The sequence below is a fragment of the Thamnophis elegans genome, chromosome Z (assembly GCF_009769535.1).
Source record: "Thamnophis elegans isolate rThaEle1 chromosome Z, rThaEle1.pri, whole genome shotgun sequence".
Classification (NCBI taxonomy): Eukaryota; Metazoa; Chordata; class Lepidosauria; order Squamata; family Colubridae; genus Thamnophis; species Thamnophis elegans.
In genome coordinates, this window is record NC_045558.1 from 109,234,757 (window position 1) to 109,247,512 (window position 12,756).

The following is a 12,756-nucleotide window of genomic DNA, read 5'->3' on the forward strand; positions in this document are numbered from 1 at the left end:
TGGGCTCCATTTCAAGCCCAAAAGTTTGAAAGAATAAACTTTTGATTCTGATGACTAACTCATTTAGGATTTTATAAGTACTTAATTAATCTATATGTCTATATGTACTCCAATTTAGCTTCCAAACACTTACCAAATCCTTTGTACATTCTGGGTCAGAAAATTCATTAGCAACACATTTCTGGTGAAGTGCTATAACATCTGCTGATAATTTTTTCACCTCCTCAAGTGTGGCATTTGGTACACTTTGAGCGAATAAAACTAAGGTACTGGGGAAAAAGCACAAGTGATTAAGAAAACAGTTTGTGAATAGCAACCAGTGGTGGGATTTAAAAAAAATAACTACTAATTCTGTGGGCATAGTTTGGTGGGCGTGGCATAGCTTGGTGGACATGGCTTGGTGGGCATGGCACGGGAAGGATACTGTAAAATCTCCATTCCCACCCCACTCCACATAACGGTTACTGTAAAATCGCCATTTCCTCCCTATCAGCTGGGACTTGAGACGCAGAGAATAGATGGGAGCAGGGGCCAATCAGAGGTGTTATTTACCAATTCTCTGAACTACTCAAAATTTCTGCTACAGGTTCTCTAAAACTGGTCAGAACTTGCTCACTACCACCTGTGATAGCAACATATTCTACAGTGAAGTTTTTGGTGCACTCTGAACTTGGTTGCTTGATTGCCCAATTAGATAACATCATCAGAGCACCAAAGGGCTCCATAATTCAGCCTGAACAATGAATATTTTCTTTTACTGGGGACATTTTCTACAAGCAGGTGGAAAATGTATAAAAGCTCTGGGAAGTTGCTGGACTCTAAATTCATCTTGTTTTGACCTTGACAGTTTCATGCTCAGGATTCTCCAGCATTAGGAAAGAAAATGACTAGAGCAAGAGAGATATTCTCCCTTCTTAAGGTGAAAACAAAAATCTAATAAACCCTGTGACCTAAGATTTACACTAGGTCTGCCTTCTCAGTCTGTTTAAATTAGATATATTAACAAATGCTGAATTGTGAAGATTTTTATTTCTTTTTATGGGGGGAAGAAGAAGAGCCATTTTATGATGTTTTTATACTACTTTTATTGCAAACTATCACTTTAATTTTCAGTCTCTTGTGCATCTTTTATTATTTAAATGTGTAATTTATAGCACAATTTTCTGGAATACTTACATGGCAGCAAAATCATCTGCTGATACTTGAGAGGCAAGATTGATGGTCCCGTGTTCATGTTCTATAAAGAGGGTAGTGAACACATTTTAATCACTAAAAGTCACTATTACTACATTATTGCAAATATTGCAAAAAGACCATGTAATCTTCAGAATATACACTAATAATTTTGCAAATTGGGCCAATAATATAAATAAAATGATTACAAAAACTGTTTGAATTCCATTTGCCTTATAATGATAGAAAATAGTAATACATGTAATGCAATTCCTACGAATTCCCATTTGAAAACATTTTAAGTGATCTTTTTGGCAATAAAACAAATTGGTTTTACCATTTCTTATCACAAGTTGTTTAGATGCCTTCTGTCTGATATTTCTTAGTGGTACACTATATTTCTACTAACTTGATACGACTCTGCTTAGCATTTTGAAATAAGCTGAAGTTAATTGAACAAGAAACATCTTAGTAATGTCCAGTAAATATTTATAGTATTATATTTTATTGCAAGAGATATCAGGATCTGGAATAAAGAATGCTATGTTTTGGGGCATGAAAAATATTTAGACATTCAAGATCAGTAGCACATAAATATGATTTTGGAATCATTGTGGGGAATTTCTTGCCCTCTAAGTATTGCTAACCATAACCATAAAATGCAATCAGATTTGTAGATAATGATATAGACAAATCATAACCATCAAATGCTATATTTTATAGTTAATAATAACAAAACAAATATAATCTATTAGAAAATTCTTGGATAAAAATTCAATTGAAAATATGTAAGATTTATACAATTTGAATAGAAATAGAAAGGGATAGTCTGGAAACTCGACTGAAGGAACACACAATTCCCATATGCCTTTCCTCTGTGTTTCCAAAGTAGCAGTATAACCTCAATAAAAATCTGAGAAATCAATTGAAAACATGAAAAACTGATTTTTTAAAAAAAAGAGAACGAGAAACAGAAAACATCATACCAGTATGCCGATATCTTCTGGGTAAGTTTTTCAATTCAGTAAAGCTTACCAAGCATACCAAAGAAATGAATATTACCCACTTCATGTTTCCAAATTGTTTGGGGGCTAGAGTGGACAAGGTAGGAAGAACACATGGAAAGATGGAACTTTTATAGTATATCGCCCTGGATCTCAGGGTAATCACCACCCACCTTATCCTGTACCCATGGAAGGTCAAAAGAAAAACATTTGTTAATAATTACTGTAATAAAATATTTTCCCATTTTGTTTGTTAAAGACAAGTATTGGCTCAAGAAATGTCTGCATTTTTTTCCCCCTCAGAACATGGATAAATAGACTTTTCGCTTATCACACTTCAAAAAACTAAAGTAAACTGTTATCTCTCTTGCCCTATAACCTTAGACCTTTGGAAATTTTGTCCAAAGGTGAATCAAATTGATGTGGATGGAGTAGCAGTTTTTCGTCAGGTTCAGAGCAAATGTCCATGATGTTAATTTTCAAGATTACACATCTGAGCAAATATTTAACTTTTGCAACTGACTCTGAAAATCTGGGCTAGAATCTACAGTAATAGAATAACAATCATTATTAGTCCATGCACATCACCACATGAAGTGTGCCTGTGTATGTGTGATCTCTTCATTAAGATTTAAGAACCCTTAATTTATCATGCTGATCTAGTACTGGATGATAAAGAAATTTTCAGTCTAAGGCTGAGAGAAGGCAATAGATGCAGACTCATACATCTGGCTTATCATGCATAAAAGAGAAATTAAACTTGCATATCTCTCTGTTGCTAATCCAGAGCTCTTTCTATGTATGTATATACTGTGTTTCCCTGAAAATAAGACAGGGTTTTATTTTCTTTTGTCCCCTCAAATAAACCCTTGGTCTTATTTTTGAGGAGGTCTTATTATTTTTGAGGTGCAAGAGGCGGTGAGCGTTGTCACCGCATGGCTGCTGCTATGTTGTGCATCGGTGGCCTGCTGCCCTTTTTGCAATGACCATTAGTGTGACAGAAAGGACATGGTGGCTACGGTTGTGGGAGTAGCTGTTAGGTAAGGGTGTGTGAGGTGTATAGGGAATGTTCCCTCTCCCTTCCCCCTCCTACAGATGCGCATGCATTTAAATATTTTTGGGTAAGGTTTATTATCTGGGGATGTATTATTTTGGGGGAAACAGGATATTATTGTTATCATTATCATCATCATCATCCCAAATCAATCATCTATGGCTATTAGATCAATAATTTTCAAGTTCTTAATTTATGAAGGAAATTAAGGAAATAATAATACATCTAATTATATATAGGAAAAATCCCTTGGACTGAAAGAGAAAGGCTTTCCCAAAGTTACCCAGATGCTTTCACAAATATGAAGCTTAATGGAGGTCATCTATTTCTCAACTTTTACTATCCAAACCCATTAAAAACAGGATGTATTGTTGATGATCTATTCCACTATGGATTAAAACTGACTTAAAAACACACTGACGTACATACACACGCACACACGCACGCACACATATGCTCAAAATTAAAGGGACTTGTTTGTTATTATTATGTTTTGTAAGTTTGATAAATTTTAAAATAACAAAGCTAGAAGTTATTAAATAACAATTTGGTGTTATAAAATGCAGTTTTTTGAGAAGTCCAAAATATACACATGGCTTAATCAATAATCTAATGGACACTTGGTGAACCTTGTATATGAGTGTGTATGGAAGCATTGCCTTCAAACCATTTATAAAACAAATTCAATTTGATTTGACATTTTGGTTAAAAAGCTGACATTAAAGTCTTTTAAATTCTCAAATTTCTCTAAAACTGAGTTATTTGATTAAACAGTCTGAAACACTGAATTGATTCTATTTTTCTTTTGCAACTTAAATCTATTGTTCACATTAATAATTGTTATTGATGAATAACATATGTATATGCATATGCATATGTGTATGTATATGTATGTGTGTATGTGTATGTATGCATGCATGCATCATGCATGCATGCATACGTACGTGTGTGTGTGTGTGTGTGCGTATGTATAGCGCGAATTGTCTTTAAAATGTGAGTTCTAGGTGTAGTTATAAAAGAAACACATTGTGATCTCCGGAATTTTAAAAATATATTTCTCACTTAGCTTTAGTTAGCAACTGCTAACATCTTCAGAGGGCAAAAGAATGCATGAACATGAACTGGCTGTCCGGCGCAAAGAACACGGCTCTCAGATCTGGACACATATGAAAGAACACAATCACACATTCAATTTCAAGAGGCAAAAGTTGTTGCTCATGATATAACAAAAGGGGGACATTTACTGAAAGAAGCCTGGTTTTCCGATAGCAACTCCATCAATAGGTACATCGACTAACTACCTGCTTACCAAGCATTGAGACACCAAGAAAGATCAAAACAACAAATGAAGCTGATTAATATACCAGATGTGCCTGCAAGACATAAAAAGAGGGAAGAGGTGTGGGAGGAAGCCAGAGAGAATACTTTTAAGGCAACATCAGACAGTTCAGCGTTGTTTCCTGAGAATGAGTAGCCTAAAATGTGGTCGATAAGGGAGGAAGGAATGCTCATTACAGTTCGGAGGTGATTCTGATGAAAAGTACCTTCCCAGGAGGTAACATGTGACTGAATTTTGGAGATGGTGACTTTTGATTAAGAGAAGGTTATCTATTCAACAAGCAGTTACTAGACTCATTTGCTGAATTTGCAAACTGGTAGCTCAAATACTTAGAAATGGGGTCAGAAAAACTAAAGATTAGAAAGAGATGAGATTAAAAAATAGAATAAGAATTCTTCAGCAACATTTGTTTTCTTCCAGTTGTTTGGTCTATTCTCTTCAATTACTCAGAGATACCATGAAAAAAAGTTCAATCAGATTTTCAGCAAGTTCCTCGTGATTCATTGAATCCAGCATTAGAAATTTCAGCACATTCAAAGTAATTAGGCATCCCTTGACTATGTTTCTATCAGTGTCTAAGTTTCAACCATTTGTTCTTCATAATCGCTTGGTGGAAAAAAATCCCTTTTATTAGAGAAGGTTGAACCAAAGTAGGAGGAAGTAGTTCTGCTTTATGTTTGTGGCATGTTAGGTATAACTCATTTACTACTGCATTTTCCTGCACATAGTTCCTTTCGTATACATACAGTGGTGGGATTCAAATAATTTAACAACTGGTTCTCTGCCCTAATGACCAGTTGGGTAGGCATAGCTCATTGGTCATGATCTTGATGTGGGCGTGGCCAATTCAATGCTACTCAGGTTGATGGGAGCTTTGCCTTAGTTGTTACAATGTAATAAGGGTTAACCGGAGAGGCAGTTTCTGTAAGCAGGGCAATAAAGATTAGGCTAGAAACAACACCAGAATGTTTCCTTCCTGCCTTCCTTAGCCCTGTAAAATGAAAAAACAAAAAACAAAATGAGATTTCTTCCAATAACCGGTTCTCTGAGCTGCTTAGAAAGTTAACAACCGGTTCTCCTGAATAGGTGCGAGCTGGCTGAACCCTACCACTGTATACATATGAATTGTTACATTAATCCCCAGATTTTTAGATATTAGACTCAATTAAAACACTCACATCAGAAGAAAAACTGATTATAAAAGTAATGTGAGTCTCAAGTTTATATTTAGTATGGTCATTTTGTGCTGATATGTACTCACATGGTACATATCCAGGGATTCAGATCCATGATGACACAGTGGGTAGAATGTAGTATAGCAAGCTAATTCTGCTGTCAGCTAACTACCAGCTGTTTAGCAGTTTGAGTCTCACTGGCTCAAGCCTTCCATCCTTCCAAGATTGGTAAAATGAGGATCCAGAATGCTGGGGGCAATATGCTGACTCTAAACTGTTTAGAGGGGGCTGTAAAGCACTGTGAAGCAATATACAAGTCTAAGTGCTATTGCTATTATATAAATATACTATTACATTTAAAATCCATTATAACAATCTCTTCCACTCTCAATGACTTCTTTCCTCAATGCGTATTTATTTTTTGTATTTGTATTTATTTTTATAGATACTTTCATGTTTACTTTAAGAAGGAAGTTATTTATTTCACATTTCTTCTGTATTCTCTATTGGAAAAATAAGTACTCTGAACACGTAACATAATTCCCTGTGGAAGATGTGTCCAGAGATATTAGATCTTCTGAGAAGAAAGGTAAATAAGCAACAGATATAAGCTTGAAAATTATTAGGTTTATCCATGCCACATTATATTTCTTTAAGGGTCATGTGCATTGCAGAGGAAATTCAAATGAATAACAATACATCCAGTATATCTGATAAATTGAGATGAGAATCAAAGCAACAATGAATGACCTCAGTTTGAACATACAAAGGTCTCTGTCGCTGTCTGCCTGCCTGCTTGTCTGTCTCTGTCTGTCTGTCGGTCTGTCTCTCTCTGTCTCTCTCTCTCTCTGTGTGTGTGTGTGTGTGTGTGTGTGTGTGAGTGAAAGAGGGAGGGAACGGGGAGAGAGATATTTTACAAAATTAGCATATTTAGATTTATTCTAATTTCAGGACATTCTGCTTTCTTAATAATAGCTCAAATACATATATTCTTTCTCTACATAAATTCTCAGTCATTCAGGTCATGGTTGTTACAAAGGTGCTTTTTTCAAGAGGCAACTTCTATATTCTTCTTCATTTAAGCAACCTACTTATGCATCCTTACATGGTTTTTTCACACATTTGGGGGACTTTTTAAAATAGATTTGGGCAGTGTATTAACCCTACTATGTAAAAAGAATTGGGCTAATAGTATTTAGGAGTATCCCCTTTCAATTCTAAATTTTAAAGTAATGTAAGATAAAATTAAGTTACCCGGGCAATTTTAATGAGAAAAGAAACAAAAGTAATCATAACTAAATTCCCTTTATTTAAATATGTGCCTCAGCATTATTGTCAATTCTTTTAGCATAAAATGTCTAAGATTGTCCATAAAGTTGGTGATCATCTTTCATGAGTACATGAGGGAGAGAAAAAAACTCTGCCAAGCAAGACACCTGATTATTGCAGTCAACACTTTAAATCAGAACTTTTATTTTACACTGCAATATTGTTTTTACAGAATACATAACCATTTGATGAAACACTCCATGGCTAAAGAGGAGAAGGATAATCAAACAATGGTTGCAGAATTTATTCTCCTAGGATTCAGAACTCTTCCTCATTTGCAGATCATCTTTTTTGTTATATGTTTAATAATATACATGATGACAATTACTGGAAACATTCTTATAGTTGTAGTAATAATAGTTAATCGTAGTCTTCACAAACCCATGTATTTCTTCCTGGGAAACCTGTCTGTTCTGGAAACCTGCTATATTTCAACAATTCTCCCTAGGATTTTGACTAGTTTTGTAACTGACTATCATATAATTTCTTTTAATGGGTGTTTCCTCCAATTTTATTTCTTTGCTTTTCTGGCTGGAGCTGAGAGTTACCTCTTATCTGTAATGTCTTATGATCGATATATAGCTATATGTAAAGCCCTGCATTATATAACTATAATGAAAAACAGGTCTTGTATTCAATTATCCCTTGGTTCTTGGATGATTGGCCTTATGGCTGCTGCAGTCACCACCTTCTTCACTTCTCAGTTAACTTTCTGTGGCGCCAACACAATTGATCATTTCTTTTGTGATTATGCACCATTGTTAATGCTTTCATGTAGTCCCACTGAGGAGACTGAAATGGCAATGTTAGTCTTGGGTTCGGCATGCACATTACCACCTTTGTTGCTGACTATGACCTCTTATATCTTTATTATCAGAACCATTTTAGGAATACCTTCAACCATTGGCAGAAGCAAAGCATTTTCCACTTGCTCCTCTCATCTTATTGTGGTGACAATTTTCTATGGAACTCTCATAATTGTGTATTTATTACCCAAGGAAAGCAAACTCAGGAATCTGAACAAAGTATTCTCGGTTTTCTACACAATCCTGACTCCCATGATCAATCCCTTTATTTATACTCTGAGGAATGAAGAATTTAAAAAGGCTATTGGGAAAACTATTGGCAAACTTGCATTATTGAGAATATCATTTGGTATACAATTCAAATAAAATATCCCGAGATAGTAGCAGGGATTGTGATATTTGAAATGTAAATAGAAATTCCATTTCTCTGCTTCATTGATGATGATGATGATGATGATGATGATGATGATGATGATGATGATGATATGATCACAGAAACAACAATTGCCTATCCAGGGCCTTGGAAAGAGATGAACAAAAATGCTAACTCCTGTCTAAATATCTGGCTGACTGTCCAATAATACACAACAACATTAATTTATCTTCCAGGTTAAAATGCATATATAGAGTATAGAAACAGTGAGAATGTGAAGCATTAAGACTTTTTCTAGAAAAAAGCATGCAGATTTTTATCTGTTCTTTCACTGAGGAACTTCCATTAATACCAAATTTATTGCCATTCTATCTGCAAACTGAATTGGTAACTAGCAGTGATCTGTCACAAAATGTTCCTTTACTTTCCTCTCCAAAAGGCAAAATTAGAGCTACCATGACCTCCTTCTTGGCATTTTCTATGTGGTTTTGGAAATACTTTATCTCTGAATCCCATGGCATGTTCAGATTAGTCCTTGTTTAAGTGAAGATGAAAGCTGCAAATAATTTGATCTGGGGAAGATAAATAGGACCCCTTTAAAAAAAAGAAAAATACTGCATTGTAAAATTCATAGGAATTTTATTATTTTCTAACCCAAATAAAATTTAGGGCAAAGAACTGGATTGAATGAAATAAAAGTTTTGGAAAATGCACGTTTCAAAAAAAAGAAAGCTAGCAAGATGAATTTAGATTAAATGATATTGCGTAAAAATGTATAGATTTTATTAAAATATCCACTTATGTGGGAGAATAGAAAAGATTGTCCCATGCGTCTTATTCTTTTCCAAATATGAAATCTTTTTTCTATCCATAGTAGAAGATGGATATGTAATAATAGGATACATAATAAGTACAGTGGTGGGTTTCAAATTTTTTACTACCGGTTCTGCGGATGTGGCTTATTTGGTGTGAGTGGCTTGGCAGCCATGTGACTGAGTGCGAATGGCTTGGCAGCCATGTGACTGTGTGGGTGTGGCCAATTTAGCATCCATTTTGCCAATTTAGCAGTCCATTAAACAATACACAGTAGCTCTCTTTTCTATTCTTTTTAATACTGCCTAAAATTATTGCTCTAGGGTTTTGTTTTGTTTTACTGGGGGGGGGGAGGTTGGCAATGTCTGTGGATTTCTGGAAATTTCTCATCTGCATTAGAGGCACTAAAATAACCAAGATGATAAAGATCTCCTGCTGGAGCAAGGGGTTGGACTAGATGACCTCTCAGATCCCTTCCAGCCATGGATTGCTGTGCTGTTACAAAGCATCCTCTGAAGCTGTGTCTATTGACAGGTTTGTGGTCCTTCCTCTCCTTTCTCTCTCCTTCCCTCCCTCCCTCTATCCATCCATCCATCCATCCATCCATCCATCCATATTTCATTCACTTTCCCTTCCCTTTTCTCCCTTCCCTCCTTCCCCCATTTCCCTCTCGCTCCTTCCTTCCTTCCTTCCTTCCTTCCTTCCTTCCTTCCTTCCTTCCACCATCCTGTGAAGAACCCCAGGTGGTTTTGGGTAGGAGGAAGAAAAGCCAGACATTTTGAAATTGACAACTGTCATTGATCATCTGTCATTCTTAGAGCTTCATTATTGATTAGTTTAGCTTGATCTTAAGGATAGCAGCTAGCAGAGGTTTTCCAACTTGGAAACTTTAAGACTTGTAGACTTCAACTCCCATAACTCTCCAGGCAGCAGAGCTGAATTCTGGAAGTTGAAGTCCACAAGTCCTAAAGTTCCCAAATTTGAAGACCTCTCTTCTCCATCCACTTAGGGATCCCTAAACAGTGCGGATTTCGTTCTCTCTTTCTCTCTCTCTCTTTCTCGAACCCCCCCCTCGCTTTTGCTCCCAGGGGTTTGCAGGGAGGCTTGGTAGCCCCTGCACACACTCTATTTTGGGCCTAGCAGGCCTGTCTGAAGTCTGCCAGGAGCCAAAATGGGTGGGGGAAGGGAAGGTTGTGAGCACAGTGGGGATGGGGGGAGTGCAAGCTCTGGGGGGACTAGCGAGATTTATCTGTAGGCAGGAGGATGAGGCAGCTCAGTTGAGGCGTAGGGCAGGCACCTTAGGCAGGGAAGCCACCTGGGATGTGAGGACTGGGTGGCATTTGCACTTAAAATGTTGTGCGCATGCGCACAACATTAAAAAAGGGAAAAAAGTACTTTTTTTTCAATGAAGATTGTTCTGTGCGTGTGCAGAAAAGAAAACCAAGATGGCACTGCAGAGAGTAGAACTGGTACGGTCACGTGTCCACTGGAGTTACTACCTATTTGGCCGAACTGGACTGAATAGGTAGGAACCCACCTCTTAATAAGTATCTGTATCACAGGTATATTATCACATCTCCCTCTACTCCCAAACATTTCAAATTAACATTTTTTTAATTGTATAACAAAGATTTCCTTCTTAATTTCATAGGAACATCAGCATGGAAAACCTGTTACTTAAGGATTAGAAACACACAATTTATGGGATATATATTTTGCTTCTCATGAGCCATTTGCTGCCAGACATGCTATTCTATTATTTGGTTCAAGCTGATGTAAATCCAGCTCCCTGAAACACAGCACTGAATTTTTGTCTTCCAATCAATTAATGGAAAGCTCAAAAAGAACCATTAAAATGTATCATAAAAACAAATCTGGTTTGCCATTTGATAGATCATTTATTTATTGAATGTTACAGAGCTTATGATAGATCTTTTTCTTTTTGCTTATGCGGGAAAAAGTTGCCTTATTGTCATAATTCTTTCTGGCCTCTACTATTAAAATGGCTGAACATTATTTATACAAATTATATGCCATTTTAATAGTAGAAGCTGGAAAGAATTATGACAATGAGGGATCTTTGCTTCATGACTCTGTCTAATTTTGGAGATCATGAATATCTTTTGGGTTGAAAGTACCAATGTTCAATGTCAGATTGATTAGTGGGAAAACATTTGGCAAGATAATGCAAAATTACATCAATTGACCTCTGGATATGAGCTAATGCCTACAGATAGTTGACACATTGGGTTGTCCTTGTTCCATTTTTTTCAAAGAAGGTGGGGATGATGAAACAAATTATGACAATGAGGGATCTTTGCTTCACGACTCTGTCTAATTTTGGAGATCATGAATAATGTAACTGAAAAATTCAAAATGGGTTTGCATACACCAGAAAAATAGAAAAGATATTGCATTTATTTATCATCATTTTGTCTATACTATTGTTTGATAGGGTTAACAAATTACAAAAGAACTAATAAATTCTGCTACATTAGAATACATCAATTTGAGACATAGCTTTTCATTTTGTGTTAATTTTTATTATATTTATATGTTTTCATTGAATTATATTTGATTTCATGTTGAGTGTGTATTTTGTTATTTTATCACTGTTACCTAACTTGAGTACAGTTAAAATTAGGGAAGGTGAACAGGTGACATATTCACAAATGTAACCACACTACCTATACTTGACTATTATTTTCCATAATGCAAAATGGCAAGACTGCTTTCTATACAATTTTGGACTATGAACAAATTTAAAATGTTGAGACCATTAGACAGATACTTATATGATGTTTGGCACAGTAGAAATAAGGAAGGAAACATGAATTCTATTGAAGCTAGCACTTGGTTTTGCAGGGATCCACGCTTTCCATTCATTTTCTTTAATTAAATAATATGAAAAAAATAACAAAATTGAAAAAAAAATATTTCAAAATAAATAATTAAAAAGTTGACAGATAATTAGATATGTGTAGGAATTCATGAGCACTAAGGAACATATTGACACTCTTGAAATACCCCTGGGCCAGATCCAGGCTGGGGGTCCACATGTGGGTCCATGAGTTTCATTTTTTTCTGGCAAAGGGATGAAGGAGGCTGTCATAGTTGAAAACAGGGCCCAGGGGGACTGAGGAGCCCCCCTGGGCTGTTTTCACTGGCAGAGGGCTAGCAAAATAAACTAAAAGCAAAATAAAACAAAAGGAGAAATGTTTCCCCTTTCAAATTTGAGCATCCAAGAAGGGACAGGAAAGGAGAAAGGAAAAGAGGGAAAATAAAGAAAAGAAAGGAAAGATGTGAAGAAATCAAAGAAGGAAAAATGGGAAGGAAGAAGAAAGGAGAATGAAGATGGAAGAAAAAAATAAGAGAAGGAAGGAATGAAGGAAGGAGATTATAATGAGAGTGAAGGAAGGTCTGGGGGAAGTTCTGCCTTAGCACTTCGCCACCATGGGCGCCTCCAACATGAGTGTTGTCAAGCTGGTTACACCCACCCCGGAGAAGCCCACCTTGGCTGCCCATGGTCAACACAACCTTCAATGAAATTGAGTATGACATGTCTGACCAGAGGAAGACAGCATATACATATAATTGTCATTTAAATTAAACATTTTTTTTTAAAAAAAAATCAGTAATTCATTTTTCTTTCACTATGGACAATGTAAGAAATAGGATATTCTTTCTTCT

General features: G+C 36.0%; 2 protein-coding genes across 2 annotated transcripts in view; one reads left to right on the forward strand and one right to left on the reverse strand.

The window, feature by feature from the left end:
- LOC116520937 (serum albumin-like) overlaps positions 1 to 2,297 on the reverse strand; it is a 19,647-nt gene extending 17,350 nt beyond the window's left edge. Inside the window, exons 1-3 of the mRNA XM_032235444.1 lie at positions 2,160 to 2,297; positions 1,177 to 1,237; positions 134 to 269 (exon numbers count right to left, since the gene is read on the reverse strand). Coding sequence (XP_032091335.1) covers positions 134 to 269; positions 1,177 to 1,237; positions 2,160 to 2,244 — 282 coding nt within the window. The 5' untranslated portion in view covers positions 2,245 to 2,297. The remainder of the gene's footprint in view (positions 1 to 133; positions 270 to 1,176; positions 1,238 to 2,159) is intronic.
- Positions 2,298 to 7,274: 4,977 nt separating this feature from the next.
- Positions 7,275 to 8,246, forward strand: LOC116521301 (olfactory receptor 6B1-like). Its single transcript, XM_032235987.1, has one exon. It carries the CDS (start codon positions 7,275 to 7,277, stop codon positions 8,244 to 8,246), a length of 972 nt encoding a protein of 323 aa, XP_032091878.1.
- Positions 8,247 to 12,756: the final 4,510 nt, after the last annotated feature.